Source organism: Pristis pectinata, chromosome 3 (genome assembly GCF_009764475.1).
Source record: "Pristis pectinata isolate sPriPec2 chromosome 3, sPriPec2.1.pri, whole genome shotgun sequence".
Lineage (NCBI taxonomy): Eukaryota > Metazoa > Chordata > Chondrichthyes > Rhinopristiformes > Pristidae > Pristis > Pristis pectinata.
In genome coordinates, this window is record NC_067407.1 from 73,798,284 (window position 1) to 73,823,544 (window position 25,261).

At 41.2% G+C, this 25,261-nt stretch overlaps 1 protein-coding gene across 3 annotated transcripts in view; it reads left to right on the forward strand.

The window, feature by feature from the left end:
* map3k4 (mitogen-activated protein kinase kinase kinase 4) overlaps window positions 1-25,261 on the forward strand; it is a 153,414-nt gene that overhangs the window by 61,406 nt on the left and 66,747 nt on the right. For all 3 annotated transcript variants that reach the window (XM_052012201.1, XM_052012200.1, XM_052012202.1), the window contains exons 4-6: window positions 16,161-16,406; window positions 17,576-17,731; window positions 20,643-20,800. In XM_052012201.1, the coding sequence (XP_051868161.1) occupies window positions 16,161-16,406; window positions 17,576-17,731; window positions 20,643-20,800 (560 nt within the window). The remainder of the gene's footprint in view (window positions 1-16,160; window positions 16,407-17,575; window positions 17,732-20,642; window positions 20,801-25,261) is intronic.

Consider the following 25,261-nt stretch of genomic DNA (forward strand, 5'->3'; position numbering starts at 1 on the left):
TCCCAGATGGTGAGGGTCCTTAGTGATGGGCGCCGCCTTCTTGAGGCACCGCCTCTTGAAGATGTCCTTGATGGTGGGGAGGGTTGTGACCATGATGGAACTGGCTGGGTCTACAATCCTCTGCAGCCTCTTGTGATCCTCTGCAGTGGAACCTCCACAGCCAGGCAGTGATGCAACCAGTCAGAATGCTCTACGTCGTACAGCTATAGAAATTTGTAAGAGTCTTTGGTGATATATCAAATCTCCTCAAACTCCTAATGAAGTAGAGCCACTGGTGTGCCTTCTTTGTGATTTCATCAATGTGTTAGGCCCAGGCTAGATCCTCTGAGATGTTGATGCCCAGGAACTTAAAGCTGTTCACCCTTTCCACTGCTGACCTTTCAATGAGGACCCCTCATCACCATTCAGGGCCCTAAACAGTCATTCCAGGTGAGGCAGTGCTTCATATGTGAATGCGTCAATGTTATTTATTGCATCTGGTGCTCCTGGGTGAGACCCAGTGCAAACTGGGGGGATCGCTTCGTCAAGCACCTTCACTCCATCTGCTGGAACAGCCAGGATCTCCCAGTGACCAGCCATTTTAATACCACTTCCCATTTCCACACTGACATGTCTGTCCACGGCCTCCTCTTCTGTTGAGGCTAAACACAGATTAGAGGAACACCACCTCATATTCCATCTTGGTAGTTTCCAACCTGACAGCATCAACGTCGATTTTCTCTAACTTCTGGTAACCATTTCCCCTGTTTTCTCTCCCCCCCCCCCCCCTTTGGTTTTCTCTTATCCCTGTGGCCCCTTTACCCCTTTTTCTTCTCCCCTGCCCTCACGACCTGCCCATCACCCACACCTTCCTCCCTCTGGTTCCCCACCTCCCTCCCTTAATTCCATGGTCTATCAAATTCCATCTTGTTCAGCCCTTTGCCTCTTCCACCCATCACCTCCCAGCTTCTCACATCATTCCCACTTCTTCTCTCCCCCCCCCCCCCACCCCCCCCAACCTACCTACCTCCCCCCCCCCCCAACCTGGATTCACCTATCATCTGCCAGCTTGTGCTCCTCCCCCTCTCCCTACCCTTTTATTCTGGTTTCTGTCCTCTTTATTTCCAGTCCTGATGAAGGGTCTCGACCCGAAATGTCGACACTTTGTTTCCTTCCATAGATGCTGCCTGACCTGCTGAGTTCCTCCAGCATTTTGTGTATGTTGCTGGTGTCTATTGTCCCAACTACCCCTTCCTGAAGTCCACAATCAATTCCTTGGTCTTGCCGACATTGAGTGCGAGGTTGTTGCTGCAACACCAATCAACCAGCTGATCCTTCTCACCCCTGTACGCCGCCTCCATCGCCATCTGAGATTTTTACCAACAACAGTGGTGTCACCTGCAAATCAGTGTGGCACAAGGATTGGATCTTTGTTAGTTGGGACTATCCTACTGGTGGTCAGCCTAGTTTGGGAATGTGAGACTGAGCTGATGCTGGGGAAGGGGTTAGCTATGATTAGATATATAAAGGGATCAAGGAATATTGTAGAAGAGAGAGGTGGTTTTTCATACATGCTTCCAGGCATTCCTGGCAAGGTTAGCATTTGTTGCCCACCCTTAGTTGTCCTGTACAGGTGATGTTGAGCCACCCTTTTTGGAACTGGTACAATTCATGATAGGATTGCTGTACTAGGAGTCAGCATGGAATTATTAGACTGTATGATTTCCCCCTGTACTGTACCTATTCTATTATCCTATAAAACATAGAACATCAAACAGTACAGCACAGGAACCGTCCCTTTGGCCCACAATGTTGTTGCAAAATAATTAAACTAGTAATAAATGCCCAACTAAGCTATTTCCTTCTGCCTACACAAGTCCATATCATTCCATTCTCTGCATGTTCATGTGCCTGTCTAAGAGCCTCTCAAATGCCTCTATTGTATTTGCCTCCACCACCACCCCTGGCAGTGTAAATGTGGAGAATGTAATACCTGCTTTGCTGTTAGGCAGGAGTCTCAGGATTTTGACTCCATGGTAAAAAAAAAAGAGAAGGTGATGTATTTCTAGATCAGGATGAAGTGTGGCTTGGAGCACAGTTTGTAGGTGATTACATTCCTCTATACCCGCTGTCTTTTTCCTCTTTGGTGGCAAAGGCCACTGTTTTCCGAGACACAGTTGAAACCATGGCAAGTTGCCGGAGTGCACCTTGGAGGTATACGTTGCAGCTATGGTAGGTTGATGATAATTGGAGTTCCGTCAAGTTGGCTGCTTCATGGTGGATGCTGTTGAGCTTCTTGAATGGAGTTGAAGCTTTTCTCATGTAGATAAGTGGAGAATATTCGGTCAAAAGCCATCTTTCATGTCTCTTTCAGGATGTTTCAAACACTGAAATTATTCTGCAGTCTAGGAAATGTGTCAGTCCGTTTGTGCATAGTAAGCTCCCACAAACAGATGTGGAAATGATCAGATAATGTTTAGAAATGTTGACTGAGTAACAACCATTAGCCTAGAGACTGAGGAGAACTTCCTGCTCTTAGTAGCATGGGATCTTTTACATCCTCCTGATTATGGTTACTGCTAATGATGCTTATCCCTTGATTCCCATTGACTTCAGTTTTACTGGGGCTTCTTGACCTCACGTGGATCAAATGCTGCCATGCCTCATCCCTGGACTTCAGCTCTTTTGTCCATGGTTGGACCAAAACTGTAATAAGACCTAGAGTTGAATGGTTCTGATGGATTCCAGAATGAGCTTGCAGGTTATTGATGAATGAGATTCAGGGCAAATGCTACATGGTTGAATTTATAGCCATCAGTGGTAAAGCAGAAATTGGCGATACTCAGACAGAATAAGAGCAATGCTTACTTTCGAAGGTTGGAAGAGGTTACAGAAGAGGAATTGGACCATGGGGGAACTTACACTTGAGAACCAGAATTTTAAAGTTGAGGTGGTTGGGACCAAGCTGCATTGTAGGTAGTGCATATGTGTGACTGGGACTTGATGCAAGTTAGGATGCAGATGGCAGAGCTTTGGATGAGTTTATGGATAAAAGGTGTAAGGTGGGAAATTGGCCAAGAGCGCAATAAGTAATGATGACGTACAAGTTAAAGTGTTAAATGGAGATCCCGTCAGTGAAGAGTATTGGGTGGATGAAGCTGGGGTTCCTGGAAGCGAAGAGGTAATGAATTAGATATTTAAAAAGTAAAATGTGGGTGCCTGAAAACCTGGTTTTGATGCAAACCAAGTATAGTACTTGATATCAGAACAGAGGCAGTTAGAGGACGGATGGATGTGTCCTATGTTTTGAAGGGTTCTGATTGAGTATATGGGTGGAATTGGAGAAATTTCAGAACACTTTTATGTAGAACTTTACTTTCACCACCTTTCAGATTGCAGTAGTTTCAGTAATATTTTTCAAAGGGTAATTGGATATATATCAAAAATATTTGTTGGACTGTGTGAAAAGTGCAAGTGGGACGAATTGGCTATCTCTTTCCAGCAGCTGGCAAGCAAGCTTGTAGTTGTTTGTGTGTTGTGTGATTTTGTTGATATTTGAGACCTATGTGGAAGTCCAAGTAGTTATCATGTTAGTATGTCTGTTTGTTTTGCTTTCTTTTTGCATCTTTTTGCCTGTCATTTCTATAGCATGAAGTTCACTGTACAGTAGTTTTAAAAAGTGAGAAAGTGTAGCTTTGTTTAGAAAGACTTTCGTATTCCTAATAGATGGTTATCAGAATAACCTCTACTGAACTGAATAGTAATGAATGGGCAAGACCGGAGAGAGGGGCATCTTGCTACCAAGAGTGGCCCATTGCTAAGTGTGTTAGCCGTAGGGTGCTATTGCTATCTTCAGTAGCTTGCACCCATTATCCAAAAATGATGCATTTGGCAAAGCTTTGGATGGGCATATTTCTGTCAGGCCCAAATGGCAAAAAAGCACACTGACATTTTTAAACAGCATATATTTTTCTTGGATTTGATTTCTGTGGATTAAGAAAGTTAATAAAAAAATAGTGAATGGAAATAGCAAAAAATTTTAAATTACAATAATCATAAAAGATTAAAATTCATTTAATATCTCCCCAACTAGTAACATTCATCTCCAGATGAGATCACTGCTTAAAAGCTGTTCAGAAATATGGCTCAATGCAGAGTAGCACAAATTGAATTAGTATCATGTGTAAGTGAAATTATGTCTGAGGGTTTAAGTGTTTTGTAATAATCATGAGAACAACAGTGACTGTTAATGGAGACACAAGACACTTCAGATGCTGGCATCTGGAGCAAAAAACAAACTGCTGGAGCAACTCAGAAGGTCAGGTAGCATCTGTGAAGGGAAATGGATTGTCGACATTTTGGGTCGAGACCCTTCATCTGGAGGCTGCTTGACCAACTGAGTTCTTCCAGCAGTTTATTTTTTTGCCTGCAGCTGTTCATGGATGTTACAACAGAAATCGAAATTAGGTTACAATGCACTCTACTAAATTGCTCTGTGGGGGAAAAAACACTGTCATATGCAATCACACTAATTATTGAGGACAAGGGAACAGTTTTTTGAGAAGTTGTTAATGTAATATCGGTAGAAGCTTCATGTCAAAGTGGCAGCGTCATTTGTGTTGTGTGTGAGCTGCTTTATTGCAGCAGTATTGCAGAAATGACATTTTACATGTGAGTGGTTGGATATTTTGCAACATTATCTTTCAAATTCCTAGTAATTCAAAAGGGCCTCTGCTCTTGTAATCAAAGCTTTCCTAAGCTTTAGAACATTAAAATGAAGAGATCAGGCTATAGTGCTTGTGTATACTGTTCAAATGCTGCATGTGTATTTAATCATCAAAAGTGTATGATTAATCACTTGAGTGAGGCAGCAGAGTGTAGTGCAAGATATTCAAGCCTACCAGGGTGGGTCTTGTGAGCTTATGTGGAACATAGTTTTATCTTTAGTATAAACTTAACACAATGTTATTTTTTTTTCAGTCCTGATTTTTTTTTCATTGCCTTCTGGTTATTTGAAAGAAGGGACTTCATTTTCTCTGACCCTGACACCTGGTAATTCTTTTAAATTGACTATTGTGCACAAGTTCCTAAGTATTGTGCAAACAACCCTAACTTGTCCCCCAGTTGTTGCTTTTATTCTTTACTGTAAGTATACTGCATTTTGCAAACATTCTTTTTGTCTGTGTTCTCGCTTTCCAACTGGTCCCATTCATTCATTGACCAGATAACCTTGGTTACAGTTTATCCCCATGGTCATCCCGGCTTTACTCCATCAGAGGCATGGCTCCCCTACTCCACCATCCCTCCCCCCAATCCTCTCTGCAGCTCAACAAGTTTCTTTTGTCTCCTTTCTAATTTGAACAAAGGGTTTTTGATCTGAAACATTAACTCTACTTCTCTTCCCATAGATGCAGCCTGCCTGCTTAGTATTTCTAGCATTTTCTGTTTTCATTTTAGATGTCCAGCTCCTGCAGTTTTTTTTTGATTCTCAGCTCTTCATTATGGCTTAGAACCTGGTGGGCAGTGCTGGCAGTTCTGCATGGAACTGCTGACTTTTACCCTCCAACCTCTGAGTTCTAAATTGGCTGACTGGGCTCCCCTGGCAAGTGCCCACTAAACCTTTGCCAATTTAGACCAACCACAGACAATATTTGAAACAAACAATAAACTGGTGGAAGAACTCAACAGATCAAGCAGCATCTGTAGAGGCTAAGGTGTAGTCGACATTTTGGGTTGAGACCCGGCATCAGGAGTGAGAGTGTAGAGGTGAGGTAGCCAGTATAAAAAGGTGAGGGGGTGCGGTGAGGCAGGGGCTGGCAGGTGGAACTAGGTGCAGAGGGAGATGATGGGCAGGTGGGGGGGGGGGGGGAGGGAATGGGTGGTGTTGGGAGACAGTGACTGATGGGTGATAGGTAGAGGCAGATGAGGAGAGAAGAAAAAGGGGAACAGATGCAGCTTGGTGGGGGAGGGGAATAAAACCAGGCATTGGGGTGAAGGGGAGAGAGAAAGGAGCGTGGGGTGTGCGGGTTACCTGAAATTGGAAAATTCGGTGATCAAACCATCGGATTGTAGGCTATCCAGGTGGAATATGAGGTGTTGTTCCATATTTGAACATTTATGCAATATTTGAATGGAGAGGAACAGCTGCAAGGAAGAATGGTGTGAATAAAGGTAGTTCCCTTTTCATTGATTATGTTTATATTTTTATTTGTTTTCTTCAATCCTCATTATTTTTGGAATTTTTAAGAGTTAAATTTTGAAATTGTTTAATGTTTTTTGGGAAGTTTTGAATGTCAGAAACGTGCCTGTAAATTTTGGATTTGATCTTTTTTTTAGCCAGGTCATACCAGGAAGCCTGGGATAAAGTATGTTTAAAAATTTTTGTGTATCCTTGCAGTGAGTGTGGGCAGTGAGCACCATTGCTTTTAAATGCAAACCTCAGTGCAAATGTAACATCTGCAGTTCTTATTGATGCCTTAGGAAATTGACCCTACATAAGTTTTCTCACCAAACTTGCTTTAATGTTTTGATGAAGTTTGGTTTAGTCACTCGACAACAAATATACTTTGCCCAACTAATTGAGCAGTTTCATGGAACTGGGGCATGCATGCTTTTGGACCTAGAATAGAAGTCAAAGTTGTTTTAGTTAACAGGTACTAATTCAGAACAGTTTCTTACAGCAAGTACGATAGTCGAGTTCAGTAACCTATGTGAACATACCTGAATGAGTTTTCTTGAAAGAGTGAATCTAGATTTCTTCCTTCTCTTCAAGTGCATAGGCTTTTTCTACCTTGAAATTAAAGGGTTGCAGATTGGAGGCAGTGAACCATTATTGCCCTGTAGAATTTGCTGCATTCTGCTCCCAGATTATAACATGCCATAAAATATGGTTTGAAGGCATATTCTAAAGATGCAGACTACACTTTAAAAGAGTGCTTCAGGCAGATCTGTTTTATTTTAAAAAGATCTAGTCTTTTTCCAAATGATGTTCCAGGAAAAAAATTGAGTGATTAATTTGCAACTCTATATAGAAAAGCAAAGTGATTTTTGCTTGCTTCAGTGGTGGGCAAATTACTAGAGAAGATTCTTAGAAACAGGATTTATGGGCATTTGGAGAAGCATAGGCTGATTAGGGACAGTCAACGTAGCTTTGTGAGGAGCAGGTCATGCCTGATGAACTTGATTGAATTCTTTGAGGATGTGACAAAGTACATTGATGAAGGTAAAGCAGTGGATGTGGTGTACGTGGATCTTAGCAAGGCGTTTGATAAGGTTCCTCATGAAGGCTCATTCAGAAAGTCAGGAGGCATGGGATCCAAAAAAACTTGGCTGTGTGGATTCAAAATGGGCTCACCCATAGAAGACAGAGGGTAGTTGTAGACAGAGTGTATTCTGCCTGGAGGTCAGTGACCTGTAGTGTTCCACAGGGAATGGTGGGTGTGTGGAACGCACTGCCAGCAGAGGTGGTGGAGGCAGATATGTTAGGGACATTTAAGAGACTCTTAGATAGGCACATGAATGATAGAAAAATGGAGTGCTATATGGGAGGCAAGGGTTAGATAGAACTTAGAACAGGATAAAATGTTGGCACGACATCGTGGGCTGATGGGCCTGTACTGTGCTGTTATGTTCTATGTAATTTTGACCAGTACTGTTGCTGTTAAGGGAAGTTATTTTATACTTTGAAACTAATGTAAATACAAATGTTGATTAAATACTTTATCAATGTTTCTGTTGCAGGCGAGTACCCATGCTCAGAAACTAGTTCATGAAGTTTCTAATTTTAAAATAAATTTAAGAATTGCAGATCCCTTCAAATTGCAATTGAATACATAGTGTTTTTTTTTTAATTTCACACCTTTTGTGCTCTTTATGGTTTGAGATGTTCTTATTTCATGTGATCACAAATATAAAGAACTGCAAAAGCCCATGAGATGCTGTAACTTCACGGACTTCAGTAGCATACTAGGTCAGGTTGTACAAGTGTCAAAAATCTTGAGTTCACAGTAAATGATTTTGGATCGATTGAAGTGTTGCCTATTTTTAAACTTTCTTGTTTCATCATTGTTGCTATTAAAATGCTTTTTGGCGTGTTACCATTCTGATATATTTACAGCACGGAAACCAGCTGCAACAAGTGCTCATATACTTGTGCGCATGCTGTACACAAGCCTTCACTTCCTTTCCATCTAATTCTATCGACGTATCCTTTTCTTCCTTCACGCCCATTTGAATGTATCTGTGCTTTTGGTCTCATTCTGGAAGAGTGTTTCACACCCTCTAAAGCCCTTCAGTTGAGTGTTATTAAGGAATTTGACCAAATCAGAAATGAAGATATTAGGGCAGATGACCAAAAGTTTGGTCAAAGGAGTTGGTTTTAAAGAGTTTCTTAAAGAAGGAGGGGGAGGTTTAGGGTGGAGAATTCTGTGGTTTAGGACAGTTGAAAGTATGCCACTCTAGTAAAGGGATGGCGATCAGGAAGTTGGAGAAGCTCAGAGGTCTTGGATGGCTTGAGGAATTTGGAGATGGGGAATGGAGAGACTGAAGGAATTTGAGAGTTTTAGATTATGCTGGGCCAGAAGGCAGTGTACAGTCATGAGTGAAGTGGATCTGGGGACACGGCAGATGTTGAATGATTTCTATTGAAGAGGGGGAAAGGCTAGCCAGGTGGTCATTGGAAACGTCTGGAGGTATCAAGGGTGTGGATGGAGGCTTCCAGCAGCAGATAAGCCAAAGGCAGAGTCAGATCATTATAAAAGGATGAATCATGGCCTCTTAGTGACAGTAGATGATTTTGAAATTAAAATACAACTTCTATTGTGACATTCTGCCATCTTTTGCCTAGATCTGTGAAAGTGAGAATTGTCTTTGTTTCTATTGTGCACTTTGTACAAATGTAGTAAATTGGCATTCACAGGAAGTTGTCATTGGGAAATTACTGTGGAGTATTGAAAAGCTGTTGTTGATGTGTTTGAATTCTCCATATTTCCGTTTCTACCATAGGACTGAAATGACTTGCTTAAAGTCATTAATGCTTTTCTGAGGTTAGTATTGTCACTTTTATTTTGGCTTCAGGGAGGGAACTCAGGAACAGTGGAACAGCTAGCCGAGTGCTGCCTCTCGGCTTCAGTGCCCCGGGTTTAATCCCGACCTTCGGTATGTCTGTGTGGAGTCTGCATGTACTCCCTGTGATTGGTTATTTAATTGGCCATTATAGTTTGACCCTAGTGTGGATGTGAGTGGTAGAATCTATGGGTGGGGTGGAGTTGATAGGAATGTAGGGAGAATAAAATGGGATTAGTGTGAGGTTAGTGTAAATGGGTGCTTGATGGTCAGTGTGGACTCGATGGACTGAAGGGCCTGTTTCCATACTGTATGATCTTATAAGTTTGCTCTGAAGCACTATGTCCCATTGTTTACATGTGCCTAATGGTTTCGTTTGTTTCTTTTGTGATTGCACTTCAGAAATTAATTTGTGCACTTAGGGGTACTTGTCAAAAAATGACAAAAACAAGCACAACTCTTGTTTATTTCATAACTGTTGTATTTCGTGTGCGGGTACCTGATGTGTGGCAGTAGATGTTGAAATTGTTCCAATCTCTAGAATTAACATCCTTTGAGCATTTAAAAAGTATCTTTAGATTTTTGGGAAGAATGCCAGTATATTTTGTCTTTTTCTGAGGAACCGGAAGGAATTCTCTCTCTGAGGATTGCACTAATGCACATCATCTGAGAAATTCGGTGAATTTAGGTTCAACCCACCATGCTGATGATGAAAATCCAAAAGCAATGTATTGATGATGAAGATATGAATCTGCAGATGGTGGAATCTAGGAATCTAGAGCTAAAAACAAACATTGAATCAAGCAGTATCTGCGAGAGGGCAAAGGAATTGTCAATGTTTCAGGTCCTCAGGACTTGATGCAGGGTCTCAACGTGAAATATCGGCAATTCCCTTTTTCCCCCCCCCCACAGAAGCTGTTTCAACCGCTGAGTTCCTCCAGCAGTTTGGTTTTTGGTGTATTGATGATGAACACTGGCATGATATAGCAACTCCCTGCAACCCCTTTGTCAAGGATCATGGTGTTTCCATTCCAAAACTAGTGATGTTACTAGCCTGAATTTTGACCTTGTATATCTTTGGCCCTTTAAGGTTCTACCTGCTTTAAAAGACCAACTGTTTGCTTTACTTTCCCCCTTCTCAAGTTCCCTATCCCCCTTGAACTGCTGACCACAGCACTTTTGTTGACTCCCATGTTAGCTGATGTTTTTAATGGATGACATCTGACGACATTCCCTCTTCTTCCAATCTGGCATTGACACTTCCCTGAAAATAAAATGATGTTGGCCTCTCTGTCCTTGCAAATTGTTGCCTCCTTTCTAGCCTCAACTCCATGGACACTTAATGGGAGCGATAGGATTCTGTTTGCTATCTGTGGTAAACCTCTAATCCTGTATCCGATTGTTCACACATCCTGATGGTTCAGCATCCTGCTCCCTTTAAACTTGCCAGCTTTTGTATCCTGCACTCCCTTTTCACTGGGTTCACTGGAGAAGTTATCCAGTTTACAGACGCTGCAGATTATGCTGCCGGCAATAATATTATGCTGTTTCCTATATCTCATTTTGACCTTGCTTTTGCTGGATTAGTGTTGGAGGAGTTTAAGAGTAACAGAGAAAAGGTGTTTTTTTCTCATTCATTTTTCATAAAATGGGTGTTGTTATCCATATGGCCTATCCTTAATTGTCCCTGCTGCGGTTCTTTGAGTGAATGGGGATGTTGGGATGGGAATTCCAGTTTAGACTTATTTCCAAGTTGGGATACTATTTATGACTGCACTCTTCCAGCTAAATGGTGAGTGTTCTATCACACTCAGGCTCCTGATGTTCCTGGTAGAAAATGAAATTCTGGAGGTGATCCATTCACTATAGGGTACTGAGCCTTTGACCTGCTGTATACTCTCAGCATTTATGTGGCTGGTCCAGTTGAGTTCCTGGTTAATGGTGAACCTCCAACCCTTTCCCCTGGATGTTGCTGGTGGGCGTTCAGCATGGTAACATCATTAACTGTCAAAAGCAAGTGGTTAGGGACTTGTTGGAGTTGGTCATTGCCTGGCACTTCTATGGTACATGCTACTTGTATGCTTATTAGTCTATTCATAAACTTTGACTAGGTCTTGTAGCATGTAGGTGCAGACTGTTTTATTTACGGAGGAGTAGCAAATAGAATTGCAGATTGTACGATTGGCAAATTCCTTCACTTGACCTTGTGGAAGAAAGGTCCTTGATGAAACAGCTAAAGATTGTTGAGCTTGGGGCACTGTCCTGCAGAGTGCCTGCAGTGATGTCTTGGAGCTGGGGTGATTGACTCCATAAACCCCAACCATCTTCCCTTGTGGAATATATGATTAAGGGGGAGTGTTTTTCCACCTCAATGTCCATTGGGTTCTACATGGTCAAACATTGTGTTGTTGTCGAGTGCAGTCACTCACACCTCTGCATGCTATGGTCCATATTGGATCAAGGCTGTGATGGGATCTGGGGCCACATGATCCTGGTGAAACCCAAACTGGATATGAATGAGCAGGTTTATTGGTGAATAAGTGCAGCATGCCAGCTATCTTGACACCTTCCATCTGCTCTGATTGAAAGTAGACTGGATGGGGTAATCAGCCAGATTGGATTTGTCCTGTGTCTTTGTGAACAAAGTTAAAGTTGAGTTTATTGTCATGTGCATAAGTACGTGTATGCACAGGTGCAATGAAAAACTTACTTGCAGCAGCATCATAGGCACATAGCATCAGATAAGCAGCATTCACAAGAAAAGCGTAAATTAGCAAATTATACACAATCTTGACAAGAAAGAACACAATTAGAAGAAAAATATCCTAGTGCAAATTGATCAAAGTGGTCATAGTGTTGCTGCACTGAGGTAGTGATTAGGGTGCAGAATCAGGTTTACTATCATTGACATATGTTGTGAAGTTTGTTGTTTTGTGGCAGCAGTACAGTGCAAGACATAGACATAAAAATTGCTAAGTTACAAAAATAAATAGTACAAAAGAGGAATAATGAGGCAATGTTCATGGACCGTTCAGAAATCTGATGGCAGAGGGGAAGAAGCTGTTGCTGAAGCGTTGTGTGTGGGTCTTCAGGCTCCTGTATCTCCCTGATGGTAGTAACGTGAAGAGGGCATGTCCCGGCTGATGAGGGTCCTTAATGATGGATGCTGCCCTCTTGAGGCACTGCCTCTTGAAGGTGTCCTTGATGGTGGGGAGAGTTGTACCCGTGATGGAGCTGGCTGAGTCTACAAACCTCTGCAGCCTCTTTCGATCTTGAGTGTTGGAGCCTCCATACCAGGCTGAGATGCAACCAGTCAGAATGCTCTCCACTGTACACATGTAGAAATTTGCAAGAGTCTTTCATGATATATCAAATCTCCTCAAACTCCTAATGAAGTAGAGCTGCTGGTGTGCTGCCTTCATGATTGCATCAATATGTTGGGCCCAAGATAGATCCTCTGAGATGTTGACAGGAACTTGAAGCTGCTCACCCATGCCACACTGACCCCTCAATGAGGACTGGTGTGTGTTCTCCTGACTTCTCCTTCCTGAAGACCAGAATCAATTCCTTGGTCTTGCCAGTGTTGAGTGCAAGGTTGTTGTTGCGACACCACTCAACCAGCCGATCTGTCTCACTCATGTATGCTGCCTCATCGCCATCTGAGATTCTCCTAATAACTGTGGTGTCATCAGCAAATTTATAGATGGTATTTGAGCTGTGCCTAGCCACACAGTCCTGAGAGTAGAGCAGTGGGCTAAGCACGTATCCTTGAGGTGTGCCTGTGTTGATTGTTAGCGAGGAGAAGATGTTACTACTGATGCACACTGACTGTGGTCTCCTGATAAGGAAGCCGAGGATCCAGTTGTAGAGGGAGGTACAGAGGCCCAGGTTTTGAAGCTTATTGATTAGTACTGAGGGGATGATGGTGTTGAACGCCGAGCTGTAATCATTAAACAGCAGCCTGATGTATGTTTTGCTGTTGTCTAAGTGCTCTAAAGCCAAGTGGAGAGCCAGTGAGATTGCGTCCGCTGTAGATCTGTTGTGGCAGTGGGCAAATTGCAGCGCGTTCAAGTCCTTGCTCAGGCAAGAGTTAATTCTAGCCATGACCAACCTCTCAAAGCATTTCATCACAGTAGATGTGAGTGCTACTGGGTGATAGTCGTTGAGGCAGCTCACCCTGCTCTTCTTGGGCACTGGTATGATTGATGCCCTTCTGAAGCAGGTGGGAATCTCCAAATGCAGCAGTGAGAGGTTGAAGATGTCCTTGAACACTCCAGTCAGTTGGTCAGTACAGGTTTTCAGTACCCGGCCAGGTACACCATCGGGGCTTGATGCCTTGCAAGGGTTCACCCTCTTGAAGGGTGTTCTGATGCTGGCCTCCAAGACAGAGATCACAGGGTTGCCAGATGCTGTGGGGATTTGCACAGGTGTAGTGTTATTCTCCCTCTCAAAGTGTGCGTAAAAGTCTTTGAGCTCATCGGGGAGTGAAGCATCACTGCCATTTATGCTGTTAGGTTTTGCCTTCTAGGAAGTAATGACATGCAAACCCCGCCACAGCTGTCGTGCATCTGATTGTGTCTCTAACTTCAAACAGAATTGCCATTTTGCTCTCAGGCTGGCCTTCTGTAGGTTGTACCTGGACTTCTTGTAGGGTTCTGGATCAGCGGTCTTGAACGCCATAGACCTAGCCCTCATTAGACTGTGAATCTCCCAGTTCATCCAGGGCTTCAGGTTTGGGAAAACTCTGTATGTTCTCAACAGCACACACTCATCCACGCATGTCCTGATGAAGTCAGTGATGGCTGTGGCTTTCAGATCCAAAGATAAATCCCTGAATGTGGTCCAGTCCACTTATTCAAAGCAGTCCTGTAAACGCTCCTTTGCCTCCCTTGACCATACCTTTGCGGTCCTCAGTCTCTGCCTGTAGGTCAGGAGCAGAAGTACAACCAGGTGATCTGACTTGCTAAAGTGCGGGCATGGGATGGCACGGTAAGCGTTCTTGATGGTGGTGTAGTAGTGATCAAATGTGTTGGCCCCTTAGGTTCCATAGGTGATGTTGTGGAAGTTGGTTCAAGAACCGAATGGTTGAATGGAAGTAGCTGCCCTTAAATCTGGTGGTGTGGGGCTTCAGGCTTCTGTACCTCCTGCCGAATGGTATCTGCAAGAAGTTGGCATGGCCTGGATGGTGGGGACCTTTGATGATATATGTTGCCTTCTTGAGATACTACCGATGGTGGGGAGGGATGTGCCTGTGATGCATTTGACTGAGTCCACTTCCACTACTCTCTAACAGTGCAGTTTTCCCCATTGTTGCTCATGTTGTAACTGTACTGGAACAGCATGAGTAGAGCCGCTACTTGTTCTGGAGCATAAGTCTTCAGTATTGTAGCTGGGATGTTGCCTGGTCCTGTGGCTTTTGCTGTATCCAATGCTCTCAGCTGTTTCTGAGGAAACAGATGTTTGATTAATCTATAGGCAGCTCTCCAAATTTAGGTAACCAGTCCCAAGATATTTATGAAGAGGACTTTGTAAGGTTGGCTGGGCTGGGAGTAGTTTTGCCATGTCTGAGTTTGGTGCCACAGTTGAAGCTTGGGCGGTTTATCTGGTTTTATTCTTTCTCTGCTTCAGTGTAACAGTCATGATACAACTGAGTGGCCAGTTCAGAAGGCATTTATAACTCAACAGCAGCGATAAATTAGAGTTGAATGCAAATTCGGTCATATTTTTATTCTTGAAAATGTCTTAGCTAATTTTTTGTTTGGTACTTAAAGGCTTGACCTATTGAACCAAACTGAATTTTGTCATCTTGGTGCCGTACAATGTAAATCAGTCAATGCAAATATGTCTCTCAAGGCATATTGCACCTCTGCAGCTGAGGGCAGCTATCTTGAGCAGATTTGATATAAAAATTAAACACAATTCATTTCACAAGATGAAGTAACATAAATCTCAAAGTTTAGTTTCAGGATGCCTATCAATTTGCCACTTTGATCAGCCATGGTACTTGATTTGGTGGTTTCTTAGGCAGATTTGTTTTGGCCAAGTGTATTATATGTCATAAAAAAACAAGTTGTAAAAGACATAGTTTTGTGCATCGTCATAACTTGTTTTTTTAACAAGTTAGAACATTCTGTAACTGAATGTGATGTCTTGTCTAAAATAGCTAGTGTTTTAACTGAAAAGTGTTATAAATTTATAAAAGTTAGCTTCTTGAGTGTAGAGGACAGAAATCTGGCAAGAACAGGATAAGAACTAGGAAGTAATTGGATGGCAATGAAAGGAACAGGGAAGTGGAAATAGATGCAAGGGACACAATCTTTGACTGCCACATTGGAGGAGCAAGGAGGAATGAAAGAAGCTGGGAGACGAGGAAGATGTACGCTAGCATTAAGGGGGTTGGATGGAGAGGCAAATGTTTCAAATGCAGGTAAGAGAAACAGCAGAAGGGCATGAAAGCAGTAAACTGGAGATAGGGAGGGGGGGAGGTTGGTGAGATATTGATCCCCGACTTGGTTTGTGTGACTCCGATTAAACCAGGGTTGGGGCACGAGGCGGAGGAGTGAGTGTTGAGGTAACCATTTGGGAAATGAAAGTGTGGTTGATCTGTTTTAGATTATCTAAACCAGAAGTCTATCAAGTGTAAAAGTACATAAACTAATCAATCATCATTTTCAATGTAAAGATTATAAGCTTTCTAAGGAATGCTAGTAAATACTCCAACTATTTCCTTTTTAGGCTTTAATATATTTTCAACCATAGATGTGAAAGAATGTGTGGCATGTGTACAGTGTGGCTTCTGATACTCGTTATGATTTACATTTCGATGCAGAAGGCTGTTCCTTACTTTGGCATCTTGGCAGCAGCATTAGTCTTTATCTGAGGTAGTTGATCAGCTTACTCATTTTTATAAGGATACCTCTTATTTACATATTCCTCTCAAAGTCAAGAGTGGTGATATCTGGGAGAGTACTTAAAGATCAAACAAGATTCGGTCTTACAGTGATGGCCATTGTATTAGTCAATTGTTCATTTTTGATTGATCTAAATGGCCAAGGGTTTTTCTGGGCGTAATTCATAACTATGCTTATGAATTAACAACTTTCTTTTTTGTGTTTCAGTTCTTTGCTGTTCCAGAGCCCTTGAACTGCCATGATTACCTGCCTGTATTGTCTCACACATCTTCCTGCACAGAGCAGAAGAACAGTAGTGTGTCGTGGGAACAGTTGAAGGCCATGGAACTCCCATCTTTCCAGCCTGCCTACTTGGTCTTGTGCCGAGTTCTTCTCAACGTAATTCATGAGTGCTTGAAACTAAGGTTGGAGCAGAGACCTGCAGGAGAGCCATCGCTGCTGAGCATTAAACAGGTAGGTTGCCAATGTTGTTGAATCATAGAGCAAAAGATAAGATTATTGTCTGATTTTCATTTCTCTTGGAACATAATTATTACAACTTCATGTGTACTTTTCTCTTCACTGTACATACTTCCTTAGGAAGCTTACATTCTGGAACAGTAATCTAGCAATCAAGAAATCTGTCTGCTGGTACAAATTGTCTTTTAACCACATCCATTTCAGATACTTTTAGGGCTTTTAGTGTTTAAAATTTCCAACAAAATGTAACATTTGTTAAATTTAAACTATTAAGATTTCTTGAGCCATTAGAAGGTAAATATAACTGATTTAGTTTGAATTAATTATAATAAATCAAACTATTGAATGTTATGCATAGATGATTTATTCCTCTAATTTATTTTAAGTTTCACACAGGACCTCGGTTTTCAAAGGGTCAAGTAATTTTGAGGCAAGTTTTGAGAATAGGGTGGTTTACACTATATGTCGTCAGGATACAGTCCTAATGTGGGTAGATGGGATTAGTGTAGATGGATAAAATGTTCAGCATGGACACTGTGGGCCGAAGGGCCTGTGTCTGTGCTGTCCAGCTCTGACTCTATAAACCAATATATGATCAAAGTTCCTCCAATTTTTATCTCGACCAATTCTGATCCTTTCTTAAGGTGTTGTCTTTTTGTTGTTTAGCTCACATTAATCGAGTATTAATTCAAGTTCATTTAAGCTGTGAGCATTATGCACTGAAGTTCTTTTTTTTAATATGGCATAACTTGCCCATTTGTACCCATTGTCAGTATTTGTGTGTTAATACCAATAGCGTATTAATTTATGGCGAAGGCTTAATGTTCCAGCCTTAACCCTCTCTTCACTTAACATTCACACTGCTGTTACGAATCTCATTTTAATGATCTTGGGTAGGTATGTTAATATTCTTCCGCATTGTGCATAGGCATGGAGACTTGTTATGTCCTACCACTAGCCCGACTGAAATCAACTTATTCTGAATAGCTCAGTTTAGTTACTTTAGTGTTAAAAATTCAGAGCTGTATTTCCACTAATTATCTTGGTCCTTTTGGAAATTGTGTTCCAGTAATGGTGCCTCCTTTGCCAATTCTGCCAGTAAACTCTTCAATACTTGTCTGTAAATTTACAAACACTTCATTTAATGGTTGTTTATATTACAGCTGGTCAGAGAATGCAAAGAAGTGCTGAAGGGTGGCCTACTCATGAAGCAGTATTATCAGTTCATGTTGCATGGGATTATGGATGAATTCCAGAGACAACAGAAGGTTGACAGTAATATTGATGAATTTGAGGAAGATCTACATAAAATGTTGATGGTGAGTATTTTAGCGATTATAGCTTTCTTTGAAGGTTGTACCTGGAGAAGGTTCACTAGATTTGTTCTAGATATGAAGGGGTTATTTTATGAGGAAAGATCAAGGAGATTCCCTAGATTTGGAAGATCTTAGTGAAATATTTAAGATCCTGAGGAAGTTGACAGGTTAGATGCTGTGAGGATGTTTCCTCTGTTATGTGTGAATTTGTGTGGAGATGGGAAGGGGTCTGCGGGCAGGTGGGGGAGAAACTAGAACAATGGGGGTAAGGCATGGCAGTGAATTGTGAGCTTTGGATTTCACTAGTGAAATGCCTGTAGCATCAGATGTAGATTTTTGGCACCAGGCAAAGAAATGGAGCTACAGCCAGGATCATGATCTTGTTGAATGGTGAAGCAGCCCTGAGGAGCAGTCTGGCCTACACCTGTTTCTGTCTATATTTTTAATTCACGTGTTTGCTTAAAACTTGCAACTTTGGGTGGCACGGTAGCATAGTGGTTAGTGCAATGCTATTACAGCGCCAGCGATTGGGGTTCGATTCCCGTCGCTGTCTGTAAGGAGTTTGTATGTTCTCCCATGTCTGCGTGGGTTTCCGCTGGGTGCTCCGGTTTCCTCCCACATTCTAAAGACGTACAGGTAAGTTAATTTGGGGTTTAAAATGGGTGGCGTGGACTTGTTAGGCTGGAAGGGCCTGTTACCACGCTGTAAATAAAATGTTGTTAAATTTATAGTTTTTCCTCTTGAATCTGAAGCTGACGTACTATATAAAATATTTCATGTATCAGTCATGCATGGAAGTGGATTCTATGGCAGTAATGAGAAACCAAGCTGATTCAATTTAATTCATTTTATGGAGTTAATAGTGAAAATGTGTATCGTGTAGGTTATGGAGCTGTTTCTCAATGGTTTCAAATTGCTTCTCTTGTCAGTTTTTAAAAAAACTCATTGTCTTTCTGTTTATTTTAAGCCATGTGCTTGAATGGTTTCTGTAATTTGTTATTTAGCGTGACTCAGTAAGACTAATCTTGCAATGGAGCTACATATGTTTATAGTTTCCAGTTTGAATTTCTAGTGCCTAAATGGTTATAAATAGCATAAGTGTGTTTCATCATTATTACCTTTATGTGACATCTAAAAGGAAGGTGAATTTCAATTCATCTGCAAACAGAATACTCTGTCAAGTGCCCTAAACATTTCTTGTATTGAAAACGCCAGGCTATAATGTTACTGTTCGGGTACACACTGCTTCTGTTTTCCCTTGGGTACTCCAAATGATCCAATCCCATCATGATATCCACACAGTATATAATGTGTAAATTTACTATTTGTGAAAACCTTCTGTAAAATATTCTGAATCAGGTAAGGTGAAAACTAATCTCCTAGTCTCGTTATCCACCTGATTTGAAGGCAGTGGCTAAAGTAAGAATTCATTTGCACAGAAAATGACCACTTCCTGTACATCATCAGAATAGTTGTCCTTGTGTTTAAGTCCAGCCAGAGGGTACCATTGCACATACTTTTTAACCACATGCATAATCTTTAGCAATATCATTCATCAACGGTTTGGAACAGTTTATTGCCATGCCCTTTACATCCACCCTGTGTGCTGGGAAAGATGAGGTAATTTGTTCCAGCCCATTCACTTCTGTTGTGGCTGCGACCTAGTAGCATAGGTAACCAGGATCTTCATGATCTGTGTAATAGGAATGGCATTGTACTCCCTGAGCCATTGATGCAGTTCTGAAAATACATTTTTTTCTTTCTTTAACTTTTTTCTCAGATTCTTTTGTACCTAGGAAGACAAACAACCAGTCATAAGCTTAACTTTGAGAATTCATTTACATCTGAGATGAGGTTCAGACGTTGCATATTATCCAAGACTGCTTGCTTCCACCTCCATAACATCACCTATCTCTGTCTCCAGTTCTGCCTGGGTCTCAGTTTACCTGCTCTGAATCTGCCATCCGTGCCTTTGTACTTTTTGGCTTGACTAATGCAAAGCTCTCCTGGCCCCCTCCCACTTTTCATTCTGCATCAACTTGACTTCATCCAAGACTCTGCAAATTCAAAGTTTTCCGTGTCCTTGCTACTAACTGCAAAACCCTGGTTCCTCTGTCCCTAAAGTCCTCAGATGTTTGGATGTCTAAAACTCTGGCCTCGTGTATATCCCAATTTTCATCTATCCACTGGAAGCTGTTGTCCCTTCTACTGTCTGGACCCTCAAGCTGTAGAATTCCCTTCCCAAACCTCTGCTTTAAAACCTAACTTGCTAACGGAGTTTTTGTTTACTTATTTGAATACCTTTATATCACTGTGCTGTCAGTGACACAATATGATAACATAATATATACTATAACAATATATAAAGTAAAAATATACTATATAATAACATAATATAATACAATATAATAATGAAAAGTCTCAACTCAAAATGTCAACTGTTTATTTCCCTCCATAGATGCTGCCTGACCTGCTGAGTTCCTCCAGCATTTTGTGTGTGTTGCTCCAGATTCCAGTATTTGCAGAATCTCTTGTGTCTCGGTATAAACACAAACTGTTGTTTTGTGTGATTATGTGATTCCCCCTTAAACTGACAGTTTGGGTTTGAACCAATATCTATCTCTAAGATTTGGATCATTTTTCCTTCTAACTTTTCCTTTTGTCTTGACATCTTGATAATTATCACATAAATCTTTTATTTTTTGGAGCTTTCTCTACCTGTTGTGGAACCAAAGCAAATTGCAGCATAATTTTAGCAAGCTCATTGCAGCAAAAACATTGCTATATATAGTACTGTGGGAAGGAGTCTGAGATATGAATACTGCTTATATAAATCACCAATCCATACATTGAAAGAGGTTTGCAAAATATTGCTATTTTACAAAGCTGTGTACATGGTTCCTTTGAATTCCAGGTTTATTTCGATTACATGCGGAGCTGGATTCAGATGCTACAGCATTTACCTCAAGCCTCCCATAGTCTGAAGAATCTTCTAGAAATAGAATGGAATTTTACCAAAGAAATAACCCCTTGCATACGAGGAGGAGAGGCTCAAGCAGGAAAGCTCTTCTGGTAGGATCTGTGCATTCAAAAGTAAACGCAGTTAACCATATTTGGAATGTCTTTTACCAAGTCAGGGGATCATATTTCATGTTTTTATCTGAAATATTCGTGATTGTTTGGTATGTTTAGTGGACAAAGTTGTATTAAGTCAGAATATTTTATTCAAATGTCAAACTAAGGATTTATTATTTTTCCCCTGCTCAGAACACGCAGTATTCATGAAATTTAGTCAAGATCACGAGACAAGGGAGCAGAAGCAGGCCATTCGGCCCATCGAGTCTGCTCTAAGGAAAAGGGGGAAAAAATGGGGGGGGGGGGCAAATGTCCTCTACACAATCTTCACAGTTCTACATTAATGTTGAGGGAATAAGCACACCATTGTGTGCTAAAAGATTTAGAAAGGCAATGTAGCATTGTAACTTGTTAACGTCCTGTGACTAGGATGACCCTGTTCAAGGAAGGCAGTAAATTAGTGCTCCATCTCATTCACCATGCTTATAGTTAGTACTAGTAGGCTGTGTTTATTATCTCTATCTTCTAATTTTGTGTTGTCATTTTCCTAAGAAGAATGATTCATGCTGTTGGTTCCAGTAACCTTCAACTGGTCACTTAGATGTGTGAACCTGTACCTTGGGAGTTGTCATGTTATTGTTCCACATGAGGCAACAGAACCAAGCCAGAGTCGTGTGTGTGTGAGAGAGAGTATATGTGTGCTTGATTGTGTCTTTGGATAGCAGATGAGAACAAGATCTCTGACTGTTCACTCTCTTGTTTCTCCCACTATGTCCTCTGTCCAAGGATACTCACACTAATCATGTGGTCATCCAAACTCAAAAGAACATAGATCATTAAAACCAGCATCAACCAATTATTACACTCAGGACCTTCCACCTCTTAGCCTCTCAAATTTTTGAAGGCAAAGTTAGGACTCATTGTCGTCTTGAAGATGCTGCGGGTATTTCACTGGTGAAGTGCTTTATTAGAACCTGTTTCAGGCTAGCATCTGTTAGTGTTCTGATGAGTGATCATCTACCTGAAACTTTGTTTCTCTCTCCACAGTCACTGCTTGACCTGCTGAATATTTCCAGCATTCTCTGTATTTACTTCTCGTACAGGTCATTTGATCTGTCAAGTTTTCTCTTAGATTTGTACCACTCTCTTGATGGCTTCAAACATGGAAATTATTTCACATCATGCCACCATCTAATTCATTTTTGTAAAAATTTATCATCCCCTGTGTTGACAACAGACTGTGACAGAAAATACTACATTCTATGTACCTGTTTATGGCTGGAATGAAACAGCTTTCCATTAATATTGTCTGGATTGGATAATCCTTTTATTACACTTCCCATCCCTGTTAGTAAATGAAGGACTACGAGTTTAACCCATAATTGCAAGCTCTGCCCTTTAGTTGTGAGGGTAGTTTTAATGACTGGATGGCTGTGTGCAGTGAGCTTGTGCAGGGCTCGATATTCAGTCCCTTTTCATGATGTATGTTAATGGCTTGGTCTTAATCAGGATCCCTACATATAAAAAGTTAGCCAATGATGCCAAACTTGGCATTGTGATTGATAGTGAAGAAGTTTTAGGCTGCAAGAAGCCGATAAAGAAAATGAAATTATAATATAAGAGTAAACAGGTACATAAAATCGACTTTTTAAAAACTGCTGAAAGAACATTAAAAGGAAATGATTAGCATAAATTAAAATGGCTCTCTTGCAGATTGAGGCAGGAGAAAATAATTTTAGGGAATAAGGAAATTAAATATTTTGTATCTACCTTCATGAAAGAAGACACAGAGAACCTTCCAGAAATAGTGAAGCACAGTTGGTCTAGAATTAATGAGGAGACGAAAGAATTTAATGTTTGTAAAATAAACAATAGCATTGGAGTAATTAATGGGACGGAAAGCAATAAATCACTGGGACCTGATGATCTGCAGAGATGGCCATGGAGATGGTAGATGCATTTTTGTCATCTTCCAAACTTCCATTGATTCCAGAAGGTAGGAAATATAACCCCACTGTTTGAAAAAGGAGGGAGAGAGAAAGTGGGGAACTACTGATCAATGGCTTGACATCCGTAATAGGAAAACTGCAACAATCTATTATTAAGGAGGTGATGAGGGCCATTTGGAAAATATTGTTAGGATTGGGCAGAGCTGCATGAATTTAAGAAAGGGAAATCATGTTTGACAGATCTGCTTTTGTTGAGATTGTGACTGCCAGAATAAAAAAAGGAGGCAGTGATCATGGGACATGGACTTTGAGAAGGCCTTTAATAAGGTGCCATGCAAGAGGGAATTAAACAAAATTAGAGCAGTTGGGATTGGGGATAATGTACAAGATTGGTTAATGGACTGAAAAGTGAATAGAAGATTCAACAGTTTTGGGTTTGGAGGCTGACCAGTGAGGTGCAGGGATTGGTGCTGTGACCCTAATCTTTCTACAGTCTGAGATCGGACCTCAAGAACTAATGATACCAAGGTAGATTGCAATGTGGTTTTGAGGAGGATGTAGAAAGGCTTCAAGAAGATACAGGCAGGCAAAGTGAATCTGTGAATATAGCAGATGGGAAATAATGTGGAAAAATACAAGGCCATCCATGGTAGTAAAAATAGAAAACCAGAGTTTTTTTTTAACTGTAGAGAGATTGAAACTCTTGTTCAGAGGGACCTGCATGCCCATCCACACAAATCACGTCAAGGTATGTGCATGCGCAGCAAGCAATTAGTAAGGTAGGCAGTATATTGGCTTTCGTTGCAGGAGGATTTGTATACAAGAGTAATGAAGTCTTACTGCAATTATAGGGTGCTGTTGAGGATGCACCTGGAATATTGTGTATTGCTCAGCTATCCCCTTCTCAGCAAGCATATACTTTTAATGGAGTGAGTGTGACAAAAGTTCACCAGATTGAGTCTTGAGGTGGGGGCTGGATTTGTTCTATGAGGTGAGATTAAGCAGGCTGGGCCTGTGGTTTACGAGAATGAGAGGTGATCTCATTGAGATATGCAAAATTCCTATGGGGATTGAGAGGGTAGTTGAAGGGATGTGGTTTCTGATGGCTGGGGCATCTCAAAGTGAAGGGCCAGCTCTTCAGCATTGAGTTGAAGAAATTTCTTCACCCAAACGATAGTGAATCTTTGTTGAGGTGAAAGATGTGGTTGGTCTTGATGAATGGCAATACATACATGAGGGGCCAGATGGTTTACTGCTAATTTTTATACCAATGGCCTACCAAATACCAGCTGGGAGATAAGTTGCAATTATGTAATTCAGTTCAGAGAAGTATGAGTCATATAGTATAGAACAGAAACAGGCCCTTCAGCCCAACTTGTCCATGCCGACCAAGTTGCCCACATAAGCTGGTCCCATTTGCCTGCGTTTGGCCCATTATCCTTCTAAACCTTTCCTATCCATGTACTTTCCAAATGTATGTTAAATGTCATTATTGTACCTGCCTCAACTACATTCTCTGGTAGGTCATTCCATATATGCACCATTCTCTACGTGAAGAAGTTAAGTGAGCTTGTGCATTTGGTGAGGGCAAAGAGTAAAAGGGGATGCAGAATAAATGAAACTGCAGCTGGAGAATTTTAGTAAAGAGAAGAGACTAGGCTGGGGTTATTTTGCATGTAGTACTGACGGGGTGTTTGAACTGAGAGAACAAGGACGATTATCAGAGAGGACCTGTTTCATTGGTAGAGGGATTGATAATGAAGGGACATGCATTTTAGCTGATTAATGGGGGCCTGGAGCACACTTTCTGAAAGAGTGGTGGAGGCTGGAACTTACCATATTTAAAAATTACCTAGATGAGCACTTGGACACCCAAGAGCTGGGCAGGAGGAGTAATGTAAAAGGTACCATTTTGGTCAGTATGGAAATGAAGTGGTCCATTGTCGGAATTATTAGAAGTTAGCATAATGCTATTTCAGCGACCCGAGTTCAATTCCCGCCGCTGTCTTTAAGGAGTTTGTACGTTCTTTCCATGTGTCTGTGTGGGTTTCCTCCAGGTGCTCTGGTTTCCTCCCATATTCCAAAGACATACAGGTTAGGAGCTGTGGGCTGGCTATGTTGGTGCCGGAAGAGTTGCAACACTTGTAGGCTGCCCCCAGCACACTCTCAGTAACGCAAAAAGATGCATTTCACTGTGTGTTTCGATGTACTTGTGACTAATAAATAAATACCTTATCTTATAATCTTAACTTTAAATGGTAGCCATTAAAATTTGAGTTTGGAGTGTGGTGTCCAAAATAACCTTACAGTTGGGGAATCCCCTGATTTAGAGGTGTACTTGTTATTAAAATTAGTATTTTATATGTATCCTTTTGAATATTGATTCATTACTTTCTGAATAATGTAGTCGGACATGTAAATATTCAGTGTTTAATGATAATTTTGACTTTTGCCCGTTACTAAACTTCTAATTCTTTAGGAGCCTTTAAATAAGCAATTTTTATTACTT